Raw genomic sequence first — 21,083 nt, forward strand, 5'->3', positions numbered from 1 at the left:
CCCTCTCTCAGATGAGCCAACTAATACACAGTAGGTTAAGTAACTTGCCCAAGACAGTATCTCCAGCAGCCAGGCAGCCTGCTTCCACTACTGACACTGCTCCCCACCACGGTCATCTGAAACTCTCCCACGCTTACACCAACACCTTGCAATGGAGTCCTCAAGAAATGGTCTTCTACTGAGTCTGGAGAAATTAAAGTAACCCTGGTTTAGATTTGCTATGTGCTAGTAAGTCAAACAAAAGGGCTCAAGTGCCCTGAGAGGACAGATAATAAACATCATGTCTGAATTTTAATGATGGGGATTATTCATTCCTGGCTATCCTGTTGCTTTTCACAGAGATTTGCTCTGTGTTCTAGTCCTTGGCCTTTCTCTTGCCTCCCTTGTCCTCCTGCTGCCACACCGGGTAGCTCCGCAGCCCCCGAAAGCCCCCAGCCATGTCCCATCTCTAGGCCTCTGATCACACTGCTGCCTCTGCTCTGAACACCCTCCCTCCCTGCTCAGCTGCAACCCCTGCTCTACTCCTGTCTTCCTCCACTGAATCCACTCAACCGCTCCTCCAGCGAGCACTGTGTGCGTCCCCGGGAGGCAGCGCCCAGTCCCCTTCTCTTGGACTGTCCTCCGCATGGATCTCTCAGTCACTACCACATGTTTTTGTGTTTAACAGCTCCCGTGGCTGACTCCATTCACCCAAGCACAGTAAGTCCGCCAGAGGAGCTGGGCCAAAAAGGACGATCTGGCCCGCAAAGGACCACTGCTGTCAAACGGAACACCAAGGTGAAGAATATACTGTGACAACACCAAGGTGAAGAATATACTGTGACGCATCTAACAATGAAAAGAATCATCTTTAAGCTCTGTGCCCTGGAGAAAGATCTGGCCAAGTAATTTCTTCTGTTGCCTACCTCCCAGTATTCTGGTAACCTAGCAACTGACCAGATAAGGACTGCTCCCTTTGCATTACAATTCATAGAGGAAGGAAACAAGAAGCTACCTGTAAGCACTTAAGGATCTATTTTGGCTAAGTCCATTAGAGAGAAAGAAAAGACTGAAAAAAGATACCTCTCACCGCAGGAGATGGTGGGTTTTGTCCAAAAAAGCAGACCCCTTCTGGAAGGATGAGACTGGTTCTGAATAGGACAGATGTTCCCTTCTGCCATCGCGTGCAGCTGACAACTAACCACCTCTGAGATGGCAAGCCTCCAGGCACAACACTGTCTGCTTGCAAACCTGCTTCTGGGCCTGCGAGCTGCTTCAAAACTGACATGTGTATTCTAGTCCTGCATTTTCCCTGCCCGACATTATGAGGCTCATTTGTACTTTCTCTAATTTCATACCTATCCTACGAGCTTTCATCTTGGCCTTGTGTTTCCTTTTCTGCATTTCTAAGTTTTGTTACTGAAGATCAGCTTCCCCTGACTTCACTTAGGCACCACAGAAAGGCCATCCTAAGGACGGCTGTTTATAGATCCTTCCTCCTGGAAGCAGGAGGAATTTTTGCTGGCACTCTAAGTCCCAGCCTAATTGTATTTTATTATTATATTTCATTTTCTGGTACTCAATAGTTTACAAGAGTGTTGACACTGGGCAAAAAATTGCACATCTGGAACCACAAGTGTGACAAGACTGCTCTCTGCATTCTAGTGGGGAGAGCAGAAAATGGTTTTGCAAGAGTGACTTGACGCCCAGTCAGGCGGGATTTGAGCTGGAGTGTGTCTATCTGAGATAGGGTGGTCAGAGAGGGGCCTCCTGAGGGGGTGACATCTCAGCTGAGCTTGAAGGATAAGGAGTCTTATAGACAAGGGGCTGGAGAAGAGTGTTCCGTGTGTGAGGGAATAGTAAGTACAGAAGCCCCACAGAGGCAGAGTTTGGCCTATTCAGTAAGAAAAATTCTCCCTGCCCCCAGTCATTGTTAAATGCTAGCAGAGAATCAAGCTCCTTTCCTCCAAAACACGTCTCTTGGGTTATAATGTATTTGTTCATAGTATATTTTGATTTGTCCGCCCTTCCAAATAAATTTTAGCAACTACTTCTCAACTGCCACAGTGTGCCAGGCCCTGGGGTTCTAAGTGAGCAAAACAGTTTTGGCTTTTATTTGTGTGAGTGCAAGCAGATCAATAGTGAAACCAGGATCATAAAAATGGATGGTTTTGTCATCACTCACCAGTGTATCCTCAGGACCAGCACAGAACCTGGCACACCGAAGGCAAATATGTGTTGAATGAATGCTACTAAGGAAAGAATGCAGCATGCAAATTGTATATGTAATAGGACCCTATAAATAACTTGGGCAGAGAAACACAGGTGCTGATAAAGACAGAAAGAAATATACCAAAGTACTGAAAATGGTTGTCACTTCGTTGTGCGTTACACAACAAGCACGTCTCTTTTAGTGTGTGTGTGTGTGTGTGTGTGTGTGTATATATATATATATATATATATATATAAAATAAGCACTAATTCTTATTCAGTCAAACACTAAATAAATTTAATGGATGGGGGCCTTCAGTTTCCGCTAATGGGTGTGAAGAAAACGGGACTGACATCATTTATTGTGTATTTCTCAGGATACTCATTTGTCAGTAAGCTACCAATGCTTTTAAGATTAATTCAGAATTCCCCTGAAATACGACCCACCCTTATGAAAACAAGGAAGACAATGGCAAAAAGCCATTAGGTAATGAAATTGGATAACGTCTCTTGGATGGAAACAGGAAGATGATTCTATGTCCAAAAAAAAAAAAAACTGAAAGAGGAACACCGTGCAAACCGACACCCATAGGATCTTGGCCAACAAGGAGACTGTTGCCTTTAGGTACAAAAAGCAGGAAGCAAGGTGTGGCCCTCCCAAACCCTTTAAGCCCCAGGGGCCCACAGCATGCTTGCACCTGGAGCCCACTCTCACCCAAGCGCTACAGAGCCACACGCGATTCCCACCCCCATGCAAAGCAAACAGTGAGCTTCCTTATCCCCACAACCCAAGCCGGGTCAGTTCCGTAAAGCACACACCCGGTAACACCCAGCCCGGGGTCTCACCAGGCCGGCACAAACAACACCCTTCTCCCCAAGGCCAGCATCCCTCCACGGAACACAGGACCAACCTTCCCACAGGCACACCGCGGAGCCTAGCAAGAGCGACACGCACGGGACACGGAAACTAAGCGGTTACCCCGAGGCCCAGGTCCGCGCTCCGAGCCCCCAGGTGCCTCTACCCGGAAGCACGCTGCAAGCGCTCGCGGGGGTCACAGTTCCGCCAGGGGAAAACACCAGCCGCGCCCAACACCCGCAGGGCTTGCAGCCCAACGCCTCGCAAGCCTCCACCCCCTAGGTGTCCGCACAGTACGACCGGGGCCGCCCCGGCGTCGCGCCTGCTCCCGACCCACCAAGCAAAGCTCCCAGGCCCTGGGCTCGCTCGGCCCGCTCCCCGACCCGCTCCAGCTCGCCGCCGCCGCGCACACCCTCCCGAGGCTCTTACCAGAGGGCATGGGTATCTGGAGCACCGAGGCCATCAAAAGGATCCCAAAGCCATACAAAACAGAAAAGGGCTTCTCGGGGCGGCAGGGATGGGCTGTGCGCGGCGCCCAGGATGTCGTCATCTTACAGGAGTCCAGCGGGAACCTGAGAGCCCACTAAGCGACACCTTCCCAGGTCCGGGGAGCAGACGCAACAATCCCCCAGTACCCGGGCGTCCGGCGCCAGGCGCGGCGGAGTGACCTGCGCGAGGCTTGGGCGGAAGTGACTCGCCTTCCCGAAATAGGCGGGGCAGCCGGCGGCCGGAGGCGGGGCCTGGTCGCAGGGCCCCACAAGCCTCCCCGACCCGGCGTGGGCCTGCTGTGGTCGCACCCACGGGACTCAGTCCCCTCCCCTCCCGCGGGCGCCGGGAGGCCCTTCGACGATCCCATGTGCACGCCGACCCGAGGACCCCGGCGGCTTGCGGGGCTCACCGCCCGGACTCAGGAAAAGTGGGAAGGAAAGCAGAGCTGGCGGGGTCATCTTTGTCCCTTTTCCAGAACGGAACGCCGCACTGAGCGAAAGGCGCAGCGACCTGACGCTAGAAACCCAAGGCCCAGGCAGCGGGTCGTCGTGGGGCCGCACCCTTCGCGGCTCCAGTGTGTCGTGGGACACTCCGGACTCCCTGGGCCCTTGTTTCAAGAGTTGGCATTAATCGGGCATATTTAGGGACAATACTTGTGATTTCCATGGCTCAACGTCTGTCTGCTCTTGGATCCTCTGGAGGCCTGCTAGATTTCAGACTCTCAGAGGTTTGGCCACTGCACTCCCAACCCCTAAAGTAAAGCAAGGTAGATGAATTATTAAACCACACCGGGCCATTAGCATATTGGGCCTTACCTCTCTGGGCTCTTGAGCAATTAAATGCTTTATTGAAGAGGCAAAAAACATGCACGAAAAAGGTAAGGACAAGGGTGTATTAATTGCCAACCTCTTGGAAGTACTTAAAGCCATTATTGTTGGGATGGAGAGGAATCCATAAGCTGGAGAACGTTTCTGGTGACCCAGTCTCTCAATGGAAAATCAAGTGGAAAATTAAGAATGAGCCAGGTCTATTTGTAGAGTTCTGATTAAACCTGTATGACTAGTAAGAGGAAAAAAAGTCACATGACTTGTATTAAAAGAGTACATAGAAGGAATTGACATTTTCTTCCCATTAGCTGGCCAAGAATAATAAATGTCAACCAATGTGAGTAATCGTATTGGGGGGACCAACACCCTCAAACCTTGGCTTTTAATTTAACTTTCCCATATGTTAAGTTTTTAAATGGCCATGACTTTTAAACCACCATTTCCATTTGGAGTTTATGCCACAGAAATCATCAGAGCTGTGACCAAAGGTGTGTAATTTTCGAAGAAAAATAAATCCTAAGCGTCTAGCCAAAGTATAAGGAATTTTTGATAGGTGGCTTCATGGTATGAATGTCTATGCATCAGGCAGTTAAAAAAAATCTACCTGAGAAACTACGATATATAAGTTAAAAAAATTGACTCCAAGTAAGTGTCCTTGGCATTCCCATAGAGCAATTAGCTCAAAATTAAGTAACAGTGATAGGATTATGGGTATTTCATTTTCTTTGTGCTTTTCAGTTTTCTATATTGACCCTGTGTTACAGGAATCATGAAGAAAAAATTTTTTCAGTCCAACCTATATATCAACAGCTATTTTCATAGAATGTTGGGGGTTGATCCTGCATCATACAGAATTAAGGTATAACAGAATGGTGAGGAATTGTGATCTTTCTGTATTAACCTCAAATGCATCTTCTAGAAGTACAAAACTGTATATATTTAAAGAATTCTATAGCTGAGAGGTACTTAAAACTTTGTGGGTTCAACAAACCATGGAATTTTGCATAATTCCCAGAACAACACAATGTTTGGATTTTTGACGGGATATGAAACAATAGTTGTGGAGGTGATCCTAAAAGACCTCAGTATCTTAAATTCTAAAATCCAGACGCTCCATCATGACACTGACTTAAAGGAGACATAATTAAGGAGACAGAAAACTCAATGAGGGGGATTATTTCTGTTAATTTTTACAGTTGCAAAAGAGTTATTTAACGGAAATGTTGTTCAATGTTGACACTTATTTGTGAAAACAGAGTATTGTTCTCTGCAGCCATCTGTATACAATGGTATATGTCAGTTACGTCTCAGTAATACGAAAACATTTTCCATCTATTTCTAGTCTTAGAAGTACGTTTTTTTCTCAGGAGTAAATTAAAAGGTGGCAAAACATGGCTGGTGTTTGGTTTCCTAGTTACACAAGCTAGATTAGAGTCAAGAATTGGGGTTTTACTAGAACTTTCTTTCAATCAGTAAAATCTATACCTGGGGTTCATCAAGCTACTCTAAATGTAATTGGAGAATTTCACATTGATTGATTTATTTTCACCAGAACAAATTAAGGCTCCATTGGAAAGGTTCTGTGCCCTGTTCCCTATTTTTCTGGAAAAGCTCCGTGAGACAGGGCTAGAGATTTCTTGCTGTAGCTCCAGTGCTAAGCCAGGTCTGTAGTAGGTGCATCGTAAATGCCTGTGAATACTGCCCGAAATGCATGGGTGTTGCCGTCAAGTGCATCTGACATGTCTCTGCCAGTTCTCCCCAGCATGGATTTACCAAATAAGTGCTGGGGACGTTGTGAGAGATTTTGTTTTAATAACCTTCGACACTAGGAACAAGGTGGGTTTGCCTCTAAAGGAGGAAGCTGCAACTTGTCTGCACAGAAAACGTTCCTGTATCAGGCAGTGCAAGCTGTGATCTGAGTCCTTAGCCTTGAGACCATTTGAGTGACTTGGTTCAAAGGGAGAGTGTTGACAGTGAACATCCTGTCACCTGGACAGGAATAGAACTCGAGTCAAGGCTTTGAGTGAGGTAGGGGAGTAAAGGCTTCCGGTGCCCGCAACTCCCCCTGAAGGTCTTGTCGCACTGCCAAAGTGACCGGAGAGCGTGGAGAATGTGCCTGTGTGTAGACCAGGTTTTGAGCGATGTGCTAGATCTCCTTTAAGGCTTTATGAATGGCACTAGGGCGGAGGTGGGTGTGTGGGGATGTCATTAAACAGAGGCCACCTTCTGTAAAATAAATCTTAATGCTAGATGAATCTTGGCCTCCTAAATTCGTATATTTCCATCATGCTTTTCAGAGGTGGGGGTAGCAGCCTGAATGGGCCCGTGAGTCCTCTCAGAAAAGGCTTTCCGCTGTCATGGTGAATTACACACTAGGTTCGCTGAGAAAGCTGGAAGAGAATGGCTAAACAGCATAGATAAGCCGTCTTGTTGATGTGGGCCGGGGAGCTGTGCCGTCTCTGTTTCTACCTGGTAAGTACCTGCCAGCCGGTGGACCTTCCTATTTAGCTGTTACCAACAAGAACATTCCAGTGGTAAACCGCACCTTACACAGGATTCTGAAACCATGCAGTACAGAAAGCAGGGCACTTCTCAGAAGGAACCCATATTCATTTTGTTTCCTCTTGGCTTTTAAAGGCTTTAAAAAGTAAATATATTACAAACCATATTCCAGACATCGATTTAGAAAGAAAAAATCTTTTATTCCTTTCCCGTTATAGTGATGGAGACAGAACATTTTATATAAATGTCATAGACACTTACACTTAAATTACACTTCACACTTACGTGTACACAAAAAGGAAACAAGAACAAAATTCAGATTGTTAGCACTAAGAATAGTTTTGGAGACCAGTTGGTCCAGCCCTGCTTTTCAGATGAAAAATGTAAGGCCAGAGGTCAACAGAATTACTCAACAATACAAATGAAGTTAGACAATTCAGTATTTTACTCGTAGTTAGTATAAACAGTATTTCCCTTGTATCACTGATGTCACAGGCAAAAAATCTCATGAATTTCTTGAATTTCAATGTCCCAGGCATCAGATGCTAGGTAATCATAATACTCACTGACCTACTGCACTCTGAGGGAAAAGAGGAATTTACATTTTTTTTCTTGTGATAGGGAATTTTAATTCAAGGAAAGGCCAATTCCCAACAGTTAATTTCTAGCCCTCCTTTAAAATGTACGTCTTCAGAAACGCAAGACCTAATAGATTTCCTTAAGTTTCCATAAGTTTCAACTAAGCAAAACCATTGAGGATCTTTTCATATAGTCGTGGTTTCCTTGCCTTTCTTTTATTGGAGGCCTGGCTGTATATCCTTTGCCCATTTACAGGGAGATGGGGAGTGAGGAGGGTTGGTCTTTGAATTTTTTAGCCCTAAATTTGCCAGTTATCCTTGTCTATGATAAAAGTTGTAATTTTTTCCTCCTATTTTGTCAGTTGACTTTGCCTATGCTGTTTTTTCCCTTTCTTCCATGATTTTAAAGAAAACATCAAGTTGATGTCCAGGTTACTCTTCATATTTATCAAGATGAATGTGGCAGAATAAACTCTAAAAGCAACTTAAAACCCAGAATTACACAGTAGCTATCAGTCATCATGTACAAATCTGTTGTTAAATGTCCAGAAAGATTCCGGTACTTTCTAGATCGTTAGCATGGCCCGTAATGTCATCCCAAATAAATTACTGCTCTGTATGTGGCCCATTTAGGTACTCCAGGATCACCTATTTAGAGACCTGTACATTAATTTTGCAGTTCTTAAAAGTCATGGTTTCTTAGTTTATTTGGCATATTCTGAATCTATACAAAAAGTAAGTCACTTGCTTTTATAATAAAATTACTGTTTGATTTAAAAGAGTATGTTTTTATACACACAGTACAAATTGCTTTGAAATAGAGCTTAGGAAATATCCAGAGCTCATTGTTTAAGATGTTTCTCTTGAAAACCTCTTCTCCAGGTTCATTTAATACCTTCTTAATAAACAGAAAATACAATTTTTTTCCTAGTGAAAGTAAAAACTGATCTCGCTATATTTTATATCTGATCTAATAGGAGATTTTGCTCCATCGAAGAAAAAGTAACTATTTAAGAAAGACATGGGTGTAAAAAGAAACAAACATAGATGAAGAAAGATTAGCAGAAAATGAATCAAAAATTAACAGTGGTTATCACTGAGTAGTATAATTGTATGTGACTTCGTTTTTCACGTCTTCCTCCTGGATTTTGATCTTCTCGTTAATGAGGCCATTCCATAGTATGAACATTGAAAATAAGAAAGGCGAATCACAAACTTGTAAACAGAAAGCCAAAGTGACACCTTCTTCCTTTAAGTAACTGAGATCATTTGCATACCCTGAGTGCAGTCTTCCCCTAACTGGATGGTGTGTGCTTCCAGCAGAAGGACAGAGCACAAGGAGTGACTAATCCAGGCTAAGAGGAGGGAGCTTTCACTAGTCCTCGGAGCTTGTCGGCATCTTCAAGTGCACATGGCTGCGTCTCCGGGAGGTCACTTCCAAGATTTTATGAATCTCACATCTTACACTGTTGGATTGTGTCCTTTCCCACAACATTGTGATTCGAGGTGTTGTCCGGCGCTGGAGTACTTTGTCAAGGAAGGGCACTGAAATAACAGGATATTTTTATTCAGGTGACAGCATGGGTGACAACTGAACCGCCCGGAATTTGCTGCTTAAAATGGTGATACTAACATTACACATAATTATGAGTTCACAAGAACTGTTTTGCCCTCCTTAGTGGTTGCTGTGTAGGGCACAAGAAAATATGGCCTAAATTGAGACACTGAGTAGATAAGAGAGGGAGTAATGAAAAAGTTGACCTTTCCTCGTTGCCTTTTTTGTCAAAGGAAAAGTGTTCTCAGTGTTGAGCAACTAAATAGAAAGAGCCTTGTTCCAGAAACATAGAGGCCCCTCATAACACACCACATAGTTCTGACTCTTTTCTGAGCCGGGTCATGGCAGAGACAGCAAACAGGAGCTGCTGGTTTGGAGCGGGGTCCGTCTCAGAGAGTACGTCCTCCCCCTACCACAGTCAAGATTGAAAGAAGATATTGTATAGTCCAAGGGGTCCAAACGCTTCCCTGGCCATGCTGAAACCTCTCCTCTCCCTTAAGGCCAGGAAGACTGTCCTCCCCGCGGTGGAACACATCCCTGTGGAGGCCCTGCTGCTCACCTGACACCCCGTATCATTCCTGCCACCTGATCCCTCCTCATTGTTTTCTTTCCACCTCACAAGACTTCCCAACATCTGTTGTTACCTGCGTCATCTTTGAACATTCTCATGTCCTTTAGCACGCAGCTGTGTCTCTGGAATCTGCCTCTTTTCCTGTATCACCCTTTCTGCCCTTTCTCCTGGCTTGGGCACAGGTCTTAAGGTTGGTACTGACTCTGACTCATTCCTTATCTATCATATCTTGCCACAGATGATCAACCTTGGTCCTGTAGAACTCTTTGGCCAAAATTCAGTCTTAAAAAGGAGGTTGGACACAAAGTCATTAAGGAATTCCTACCATTTTATTAGAAGTTGATCAGCATTCAATGTACACAATTTGACACGTACCTTGATGTAAAAGAACACTTCCAAAAAGTTAGTTAAAATGAAATTTTGATAAATTTACTCTCATTTGTTTATACTTCTCATTTGATTCGCTACTCAGAAATTTAGGGAAATTTAAAATGGAGGTCCTTACTCATAAGTTAGCATGAGAAAGAAGATATACGTACAATGTATGGTACATGGTATAAGTGACTAATCCAAGGGTGTCTGGGTGGCTCCGTTGTTTAAGTGTCTGCCTTTGGCTCAAGGCATGATCTTAGAGTCCTGGGATCGAGCCCCACATCTGGCTTCCTGCTCAGAGGGGAGTCAGCTTCTCCCTCTCCTTCTGCCCCTCATGCTTTCATGCTCTCTCTCTCTCCTAAATTAAGAAAAAAAAAATGTGACTAATCCATGTTTGAAGAATGTAGGAATGAGCAAGTGAATACAGTAGTGTTAATAAGCAAAAAACAACGAATATGATATTGAAACTAGAGGATATAAGTTTTTTGATAAAGGAAATGGTTGTCATCGCGTGAAAGCAAAATCAGGATTCAGTACTTACAGTCCATACGATCTTCATGTATCAGCTGCAGATATAAAACAACACGCAGAGAAGCTGAGGAACGGGACTGCTGTGTAGACGCTCTTTCAGGTAATTTTTATATTCTTCATGTTTTCTTTATTTTCTACATTTTCAGTAATGAGCACTTAGTATTCTTAAATTCTTAAAGGAATTCTTAGTATTCTTAAAAGGAAATAGTATATTTTAAAAATGTAACAGACGGCAATTGCTGTGAGTTTTAAAGAAAGACATCACTTTGGATCGGAGCATTTTGGGGAGCTCCCTGGGTACCTGGAGTCTGAGCCTAATTTAATGCAACTTCAGTTGGAAGAAAGGTGGTAACATGTTTAGGTAAGTAACCTGGCAGGAATGAGGAGGAATTAAATGCTATTCTTAGCTCTCTTGTGAAATCGTTTTTAAGTTAACTTTCGTAAAGACAACCACACAGTCTCTGCGTCTCTGTTGTTTCTGCTCAACTCCACTGTGGTAGCCGTAAGTAGGCTAACAGTGGGTGAGGCTGGGTTCCACTAAGACCTGATTTACAAAAACAGTTACTTTTCGGTTCAGTGATTTCTAATATTCAGTCCTACCTGTGTGCCACTTCAGGTTGTAGCATAATCTCCCTTTTCACCCCAATCCTTTAGCAAACCGAGAAACAGTTACCACACAACAGCTGTGCTAGTAAGCTGCTACTTTGAATTCCTGGAATGCAGGCATGAGGTGTGGTGACATGAGGTGTGGGGGACAGAAGGGAGAGGGCAGTCACAGGAGGCCAGGGGAGGCAGAGAATTCAAGGAGAGTGGGGAGCAGGGGAGGGGAAACCCAAAGCCTCCACAGGATCCTGAGGTGACCCTGTGCATTTGAGGGAAGCGGGGGACCCGGAGGCACACCCACGTGGCAAATGCTTGGGTTCCACAACAAAAACGAAAGCTTCCTTCTCAAAGGTTCATAGCGTCCCTGCACAAAAATACAAGAGTGCTTTGTGAAAACAGTGCCTGTGCATAGCGCTGACGACAGTCCTCACCCAACTCGCTGGAAACAACCAGAATCCATCAGAAACAACCACCAAGGCCTTTCCCCTCCCTGAAGTACCTTCTAACTTCCCTGGTACCAGTGATCCGACTAGAGCAGCAACATACGCGGATCCTGTTCCCATTTTCAGTGTTTGAGTTCTTGAAGACATTTCGAATTCAGTATTTACATTAGGTACCTGCTGTTGTCCTGATTCGTTTGCAGTTTGAGGCTTTACACTGCTGTCTTCTTGAGGGTGTAAATGGGTCTTCTCTCTAGGTGTTTCATCTGTATTATTGCTAATTGGCAGGAGAAGAAAAATAGGAAAGATACCTTAATTACGTACATTTCAGTCTTGGAAGAAATTCGTTAGCGGCTTTCATTTTGAAATTTAGGGCAGAATTTGCCTCAAGTTTCTGAAATCTTTGCAAGGTGTGTAAAAGGACAACATAACCAAATCCCACCTTGCATGACTAAGTCAAAACTCGAAGGAGGAAATCGTATGAAAACCACCCTGTACGGTGTGTCAGAAGACGCTGAATTCTTATAGACAAGTGTCCGTGCCTTAAAACACTTATTTCCAAAGCAATTCTGACTGGCAAATAATCGTTTACTGCCAGATTGTGATATTGAAGCCTCACAAGGTCAACGGCTCCGCACAGTGGATCTTACTCAAGGCTTCCTTTTCTGTTTTTGCAAAGATGGGAGTTCTGTTTTCTGTACGTTGACGTCCACAGTTTGGAGAGCAGCAGTCATTGTCATGAGGCATAGGAGGACTGACAGTAATTCCAAGGATTTAACCACTTTTAAATGCCAGTAACAATCACGTGTAAATAACAACAGCTAACATTTTCTGACCTTCATCCTAAGTGAGGCAGTGTGTTAAGTGAGGTCGGAAATATTGTCCCTATTTTACAGACAAGGAAAATGAAGTTTAGAGAAGGTAAATGTCTTGCTGAGGGTTTCAGAGGTAGTAAGTGGGTGTGAACACAGCTCTTACTGATTGCAAAGCTCACGATCTCACCTGATAACGCTACTCTGCCTCTTCAGGGGTTAAGATGCACTTCATTGTACAGAAATGAAATGAGAAATGATACAATACCAGTACATTTAGGTTTCAGATATGTGTTGGTATTAGGGACTTAAGGGTGGAAGCACAAAGAGTTAACTCCTCCACTTACCAGTACTTCCTCATTACTCACTTACTCTTTACCCTTTCATGGAAATTAGAACGAGGTCATCCCTTGAGACAAAGAGGAAGACTGAGTCAGGAGCCAGTTTTCACAGGATGTGGAAGGGCCAATTTGAGATTCTTGCATGAGGAAGAGCAGAGGGTTGTACCAACAGGTGTTCTGGGAGGGGCTTCCAAGAAGCAATGACTAAGTGGTTATCTGAGGAATGGCTAAAAGTGGTTTTGACTGAGGAGTGGTACGTGGGTGTGGGAGAATACAATCTTCATGAGTGTGTGCAGAAGGAATGGCTATCCAGTTGATTGATGGTAGTTAATGCGAATATGGAGTAATGCAGGGATGCTTTTATACGGAGTGGTCTTAATAGTTTCGTCACTCCAAGCATTAGACCAATGAGGACTTTAAAGCTTTATCTGAGTATATACAGGAAGGTTGGTTCCTATAGGAATAGGAATAGATCAGAGGCAGAAACAAGAGGCAAGGATAAATGGGCTGTGAATGGAGGAGTCCAACAGTATTTTTCCTGAGTGATCCGTGCATGACTTCTCCTGCTTAACCTTTGTCACAAATTATTGTTGTATAAATATACAGTGAAATATAAGGTATGCAGATGACACATTTTTCACTAGTGAAAGGCCAGTAACGTTAAATCACAGAACTTGCTAGTCTGTGTGAATGGACAGGAACTTTTCCACCAATCTTAATAAGGACAGAATCCTTTACAGAAATACTATAAGTTTCTTATAGGCTAATAACTCAGACTAGCATAAAAAGGGAGAGATTGCCTGCTATTCTCTAGAAGGATATTGGCCTAATGTACCAGAGTAGCTTAAAAAAAAAAATCCAGTAAGATTGATGGGGGGACAATATTGATAGAAGAAAATTCCACCTTTGTACTATATGCATTTCTGGGTGATACGGAATCAAATTCAGAAGCAACTGAAATTATTACCAGGTAGCTGAATGGGTTCAGGATTCTGAGTCTGATCAGCAGGACTGAAGCCCTACCCTGAGCAACTTCCTGCTGGGATGATTTTAAGCAAGTCACTGAATTCCTCTGCCCTTCAGAGTCTTCTCTGCTTTGGGATAACAATGTTATTGGGCCTACCTACCTCACGGAGTTGCTCTGGGGACCAAAGACAATAAATTTTAAAATATTTTGTAAGCAAATATATTAGCTGTTGCGATTCTCTCTCTCTCTTTTTTAAGATATTATTTATTTTTGTGAGGGGGGCGGAGGGAGAAGCAGATTCCCTGCTGAGTGGGGAGCCCGATGTGGGACTCGACCCCAGGACCCAAGGATCATGACCTCAGCCGAAGGTCTGAGGTCACTCAACCAAGTGAGCCATTAGGCGCCCCAGCTGTTGCTATTCTTATTATTAATCCTGACTACTGTACAAATGGAAGTCAAAAGTCATTAAATAAAAATGATTTCGAGTGCGTATAGGTGGTTCTGTTCACGAGAAGCTCATTTTCTGCGGGTGGCGCTGGTGAGGAGTGTAGTAGGGACCAAGAAGACAAGAGATAATTTAATTAAAAAAAAAGGATAATTTAATAGAGTGGGAAGTGCCACGTGGGGCGGAGGGAGGAAATGCACAGAGTAATTAGACACACTGAAACTGGGAGAGCTGAGGGTCGAGGAGGCATGGGAGATCATCAGTGATGTGACGGAAGTCTAAAACAGGCCGGCTCACCAAGTTCAGTGTTCGTATATTAAAACAAAGAGCAACCTTGAAACCCAGGGTAAGTTTAGGACAATTAGAGATGTACTACCAGGTAGGGCTGGTTACAGCCCCCAGGTCCTTCGGTCTTGGGTCACAACACAGTTTCAGGAGGATGTCACTAATTACAACACTGCTTTCTGCTGGACACTCACCCCCACCTCAGGCCGGTGACTTGCATTTTGTAGCTGCTATTCTCCCTCCTCACACCATTTCTGGCCCCTTGACTCCTAACTTGCTGGTTAAACAAGGCATTAGAAAAGTAATCTTAAAAAAAAAACAACTATAAGCAGTTTAAAGATTATCTAAGAAGTAAAAATTAGACAAAAATAGGAAGGTATACACACACAGACCCGATCTCACTTTAAACACTCCCCCATAAGGCCCCCCTAATCATCGTATTAAAGATTGGGTCTCCCCTACACCCACGTCCCTGAGCTCTCTTACTCTGATCTGTTTTCTCCCAGTCTGTATCCCCTTTATTATAATGAATTAACTACATGTCTTGTTTTTCCTCTCTCCGGTGCCTGGAATGAGAACTCCACGAAGGATTCTGCCTTCCCTGAAGGATACTCCACAAGTCTCAGAGCTGTCCCTGGAACAGAGAAGTGCTCGATACATATCGACAAAGATGAGTGTGCCAAACACCATCTAAGAGAAACATGGCTAGTTTCTGAGCTGTCTCCTGTGTCCTGCTCCCGTCCGGGCCTGGTTTGATCCCGCAGCTCCCAAGAGCGGGCCAGTCCTTCTACACCCTTCTGTCAGTCTTTTGGGGTGCTGATGGAAACTGCTGTGCTGGCGAGGCAAGAGCCAAGGTCCCCTCCACTCTCCTGTGCCTCTCACGTGACTTCCCTCTCCTTTCTGTGCGAGGGCCTTCCTGCCCTTCCTATGAGGAAGGCATGAGATCCAGATAAGAATAATCAGCTCACCCTGTGTAGCCGCAGCTCCCCAGCTTATCGGCTTCCCCCATACATGGACATAGCACAATGATTAATCACCCAACTGCTTCCAGGAGAAGGATCTTGGGGGTTCCGATTATTTAAACTTCAGCACCTCTTCCTGCTAATCTTAGTTATGTGATATTTCTAACACGGAAATAAATGGCATTTTCTGACAGTAATCCACTCATTATCCCAAGAAGTGAAACCCAGGCCAAAGAGATAAAGGTTTAGAGATGTTTTGAACTGTGTACGGATTACATATAGGATAGGTTCAATGGTGGGGTACTTCGCTGTTTGGGGGGTTTGCTCCCTGAGCCTTCAGGCTCAAGAACACCATGGTCTTTTCCCTGCCCCATCCCTGGTCACTGCTGCTCGCAGAATGCTGGGCTGGTGCGAGGCCGTCGTCCTCGGAAAGTATGGCAATGACAGGAGGCAGATTTTAAGACGGGGAAACCCAGGAAGAAATGGTGTGTGATCAGAGTGTGTTTCGATGAGACAAGATAATCATTTCTAAAGAAATAATTTTTATGAAATGGCTATTGAATCTTTTTTATGCCCGATAATACAAGGAAACGATCTTAAGTTACAAATCAATAGCTTGACTCGGAACGTGCTCCTTGATGAGCTAGGAACAGGCCATAGGCATGCGGAATGGAGTCCTTGGAAGCAGGGAGGAGGGAGGGGACGGTCACGACTGTCTCTAAGAGAAAGAGAATCCTTTGCTGTGGCTGGTTTTAACTGGACATTGGCCTGGAAATAGAAAATTAGAAGCCCCAACTACTTTAATTCAGCCTTAATTTTTAAAAAGCCTAATTAAAAAAAAAAGTGACTCACAAACTGTGGTACTAAAAGAGAAACTTTAAGAGGGAAAAGTTCCTGACACAAAGACTTTAGCTAATATAAACTATCAGGGCTACTTTCACTTTTTTTTTAATAATGAAATAGAAGGAATTGTATTTAGCTGTCAAACCACAGCACGTAGAGAATGTTAATTAGGAAGGCTAAAGATTTAACTTAAATGTAAATCTCTACTAATTATTTTATCACGAAATTGACTTCCTGACTAGATTGTTAAGACGCTCTGCTGTGATATTCTGCTTTTAAAAGGTGTACATTGACCTCCTCTGTGAAATAGCACTTTATTTCCTATTAGGCTTGCTTTGGGAGACTGTGTCTAGAACATTTGCTAAGGCAAACTGTTCACTTAAAGGTATGAGCTGTTTCTTATGGGTATAGACTTTGTTTATCGCGGTTAAACATTGATCTTATTGACTTTGACCTCACAGGTTTTGTTCTAAATAAATCAGTGAACACAAAAGCTGGATACGTTTTCTTCCTAGTCAGAAATGTTTATTTAGATCTAATCCTTATAAGGTTTTGGCAACTTTAAAAATTAGGTGGGTTTATAAAATATTTATTTTTTAATGCCCTGTAAAAAGCCTAAGTTCTTTGACGCTGGCAGCCTGTGAGGTGTGGGCCAGTAGGACACACTATGGAACTTCTGGTGCCTTGAAGAGGTCTGTGTCTAGAGATCTGAGCCTGGAATGTTTCGGCAAAACTGGGATACCAAGTATCTCATCAAAAAATTCCTTCTATGGGGCGCCTGGGTGGCACAGCGGTTGAGCGTCTGCCTTCGGCTCAGGGCGTGATCCCGGCGTTATGGGATCGAGCCCCACGTCAGGCTCCTCTGCTATGAGCCTGCTTCTTCCTCTCCCACTCCCCCTGCTTGTGTTCCCTCTCTCACTGGCTGTCTCTATCTCTGTCGAATAAATAAATAAAAACTTAAAAAAAAAATTCCTTCTGCCTATTTTCCCTTTTGTAAAATTTTAATCCTCCTTAAAAATCCTAAGCTTTTTTTTTTAAGTGTTCTTATTTTCATATATATTTCTTTCAGTGTGAATACTTCTCTATCCTCAATATACATCAAGGGCCTTCTTTATAATTAAGAATTATTACATCTGTTTATGTAGTAGTGGTGGGTTTTTTTTTTTTTTGAGGTTTTCTTTCACTTCTCTTTGTTTTTCAAGAGGAGGCGGATACAGTCGTAGATATTTTCTAGGAGAATGTGGCTATACTTACCCTTTTTTGTGCTTTAACATTAATTATCCACCAAGAACCAATGATGAATGAAAGAAAGATCACGCCAAAGAAAATACCTAGGCAGTAAAACAGGGTCATTGAATGCATGGAAAATGTAACCCACAGGTTTTAAACTCTAAATATCTAGTCCCACCAGAGGTTGCCAGTGAGTTTTTTAATGTAACTATAAATTCTACTTTTAAGAAACACCTCACACAGGCTTACCTTGAAGAGTTTCCCTCTACTCCTGGTTTAATCTAGCGCATGAGTCTTACTACCGCAGGGTCATAGATAAGGGGTGAGCAGAGCAGTTTGTAACCTTTAGTCCAAAGCAGCCTTTCAACAAATAGGTGAGAAGAGCGCGGGAGCTCCGGGCTGGGGCGCTGCGGGACCCTGCGCTCCTGTCTTGTGTAAGGCGCAGGCACAAGCTACTCTCTGCGACAAAGTCTACCACCAAACCACTCCTCTGAAATGGGCTTAGGAAATTGGTCTTTGTGGCCTCCACTGTGTGCAAGTGGGCATGACACCATCCTGAAGAAACCTCCTAGGTTATAAACCAAAGAGGAAGTTGTGCTCTCCAGCTCCGTTAGAATAGAAGGACGATTATTCATCTGTAATGATTCAAAGCCAGTATAGAACCTTCGATAAGGGACACTGCTCTTTCTGCCCGTGAGGATACCAGTCCTGCCGCACCATGGCCTGAATTTCAACTTACTTTCCTTCTAACTGAAATTGTAACGTANCGACAAAGTCTACCACCAAACCACTCCTCTGAAATGGGCTTAGGAAATTGGTCTTTGTGGCCTCCACTGTGTGCAAGTGGGCATGACACCATCCTGAAGAAACCTCCTAGGTTATAAACCAAAGAGGAAGTTGTGCTCTCCAGCTCCGTTAGAATAGAAGGACGATTATTCATCTGTAATGATTCAAAGCCAGTATAGAACCTTCGATAAGGGACACTGCTCTTTCTGCCCGTGAGGATACCAGTCCTGCCGCACCATGGCCTGAATTTCAACTTACTTTCCTTCTAACTGAAATTGTAACGTAGGAGATGTTGATCTCTCCTTTTACGCTTCATTCACTGTGAGTGAATACTTACTGTTAAAGGTGGTAGAGCTCTCATCCAACCCTTCATGAAACTTACCAGCTATGAGAGCATCACGTGGTCTTGAAGGGAAGACAAAAGCCAGGAGGACATCAGTTTGGCCCGCAGCATGATTGACAGGAGCTCTCAGCCAGTGACAATCCATCCTGATTTTTTTTCAGCACACAGTCTAATGTTTTTCTAGTATAAAAAGCCATTGGTCTCCCTCGCACAACCCCATTTTATCTTGTGCACTCAGCAAAGTATGTGCTTTTTTTTCTTTTTAACTTAATATTTTTTTCATAAAATTACTATAATTACAGCCAAAAATGTATAAAACAGAACAAAAAAGTATCACCCATAATCCTCCTACCCTGAAATGTTTTGGTACAATCCATTCTGGTACATTTTCCTGTGCTTCTAAGTTCTTACACAGTTATACAGTAAAAATCCAAATCATGACAGGCGAATAAATATAAACTTATTCTAGTGGCTGTATCAGTGTAGTCCAAGATTTCTATTGCAAATTTAAGTTGTTTCCAGTTTTATTTATAATGAAGCTCTTGATAAAAATGCATGAAATATTTTTCATATCAAAACATTCCAGTAGAATGGATTCCTAGGAGGGCTAAGTGACATAAATATTTGTATTATTCTCTATATACATTGCATAATTGTTTTTCATAGGCTTTCTGCCAATTGCTGGGGTAACTTCAACATATGAGGATATCCATTTCATCACACCCTTGCTTTTTATCAGGCGTACACATAAGTAGCTTTCTGTTGTTAATGTAATGGGGATAAAATGTATCTTGTTCTTTGTTTTTGCCTTTCTTTAGTTTTAATGAGGTTAACGTTTCCAGATTTATGGGCCAGGGCTCTCTCCCTATCCTGCATTCTAAGAGAGTTTCTGTATTTCCCTGCTCCTTTTTCAGTGCTATGTAGTGTTGAACTCTGCTAAAGGAACTTCACTTAGCTTAGAAAGGTCATGGAGACTTTTGTGGACCAGGAGATGCAGACGGTGGGGGGGTGGGCGATAGTAGAACTACCTATAAGCCAACTTGAGCTGGAGCTTTTGAGACAAAATCTGGGTAGAAAAGAGAGAAGCTAGGTTCTAGGAAAGCATTTGCATTCACAGATGGATCCTTGGGGGACTGAAATGGATGAAGTGGATTTTAGGAAATTTTTATGAGCGTTACAGAATGTAATACTTCTTTGAGCCTCACTGGAATATTCCATTGAAGTCTTAGTTTTTACTTTATTTATGGAGTTAAATTTATTTAGCGGTCAAGCAATACTGTTATGGTACTCTTGAGACAACACAGTTAAATATAGGTCATACGTACTGTTAGCGGCATGTTCTAGCCTTAAAGGGGAGCCTGAGATCACCCCTTATGGTGAGGAAGAGGATATAAACCAGGTCTCTGGTATAACCGGGCCATTGAAATAGGAGATGTGGTAAATTTGAGAATTCCAAGAAGTTCTTCATTCTGTGATGCAAGCATTCAATGAATTCTTTTCGTATTTGGCTTGCTGTTTTCTCTCAAATTGGTCTCTGGTGTATTCTTCCAAGTCCCTGGTCTATTTCCCCCAGCTTCCTTTTTAGGGAGGCCTAGGACTGGTATCTTGAGCTATCGTAAGCCTTAGGGAAAAATACTTTTTTCTCTGTTTTCCACTGCCTTATCTTTACTTGCCTCTTCTCACTACGAAGTGGTAAGATTTCAAGGACCAGGATTACACAGCATAAAGAGAGTAGGAACAAGAGTGTAAGGGGACATTCTTTTAGTCTGGGTCTGTTTTAGTCCAGAGGGATGAAAGAGGTCACAGGTGGTCCAGCCCAATTCATGAGGAGTCCACCCTACCCTGTGAGTTCCAGGATTCGTCTGGTTAACAGTTACTTGGCCTGTTCTAATTCTTTGTATCTTCCTGAATCAGGAAAAGATACTTACTGTCTGGTGTTTGGGACCTTGGCCTAAGAGCTCTCCATTTCACCATGACTAATACTGGGATTTTCTCTGTTGTTGTATCCGGAGGACGGTCCCATTCGCGTCAGCGCCGCACCTGCTCCAGACACCGTGGAACGTTCCGCGGCTGTGGCAGTGCGGCTGCACTGAGACTCGCCACCTGCACGGTCGGGGGCAGGACCCCCAGGAGCACCACCGGACCCATCTCTTACACGGGCTGACCGATTTCTCCTGGTGTTCAGAGTCTGTTTTTGTCTAGCACCATTTGAAATCGGTTATGATGTAGGGGGAAAAGCAGCAGCTTCGAAGCCTCGCGCCGACTCTGGTGAGCAGCCACCCGTGCTTTCCTGGAGGACGGATGGGCAGAGAGAGGGGAAGGACGATCTCGTGCTTTTTACTAACTTCTTTAACTGCATTTATGATCCCTTACTGCAGAGGTAAGAGAGACCTGACTGTATTTTGAAAAGCAAATGGCTTTAATGTATCCGATGTCCGGTCGCATGTTGCCGNGTGTTGCCGAAATGCGGGCGGTGCTGCGGAAGCTCTCAGGGGTTGCTGTTGAGTTCTCTTTCTGTGAAGAGTCCGTTCATGCCTCCCCACCTGAATAAATAT

At 43.8% G+C, this 21,083-nt stretch overlaps 2 protein-coding genes and 1 long non-coding RNA gene across 11 annotated transcripts in view; 1 reads left to right on the forward strand and 2 right to left on the reverse strand.

The window, feature by feature from the left end:
* LOC105240680 (membrane cofactor protein) overlaps positions 1-3,740 on the reverse strand; it is a 39,584-nt gene extending 35,844 nt beyond the window's left edge. For all 6 annotated transcript variants that reach the window (XM_011233650.3, XM_011233649.3, XM_011233647.3 and 3 more), the window contains exon 1: positions 3,476-3,740. In XM_011233650.3, the coding sequence (XP_011231952.1) occupies positions 3,476-3,596 (121 nt within the window). In that variant the 5' untranslated portion in view covers positions 3,597-3,740. The remainder of the gene's footprint in view (positions 1-3,475) is intronic.
* A 14-nt stretch (positions 3,741-3,754) lies between these two features.
* Positions 3,755-16,662, forward strand: LOC105240679. 2 transcript variants are annotated; one of them, XR_002144074.2, is made up of 5 exons: positions 3,755-4,412; positions 6,660-6,834; positions 8,763-9,758; positions 10,507-10,571; positions 14,941-16,662. It is a non-coding gene; the product is annotated as an uncharacterized LOC105240679 (long non-coding RNA). The 2 variants fall into 2 exon arrangements; XR_002144073.2 differs by lacking the exon at positions 8,763-9,758.
* The window catches only part of LOC100480199 (complement receptor type 1-like), a 79,216-nt gene continuing 67,625 nt past the window's right edge, over positions 9,493-21,083 (reverse strand). For 2 of the 3 annotated variants that reach the window (XM_034666943.1, XM_034666945.1), the window contains one exon: positions 11,054-11,791. In XM_034666943.1, the coding sequence (XP_034522834.1) occupies positions 11,428-11,791 (364 nt within the window). In that variant the 3' untranslated portion in view covers positions 11,054-11,427. Of the gene's footprint in view, positions 9,851-11,053; positions 11,792-21,083 lie in introns of those variants that run through there. The other variant, XM_034666944.1, reaches the window with a different exon arrangement.

Source organism: Ailuropoda melanoleuca, chromosome 8 (assembly GCF_002007445.2).
Source record: "Ailuropoda melanoleuca isolate Jingjing chromosome 8, ASM200744v2, whole genome shotgun sequence".
Classification (NCBI taxonomy): Eukaryota; Metazoa; Chordata; class Mammalia; order Carnivora; family Ursidae; genus Ailuropoda; species Ailuropoda melanoleuca.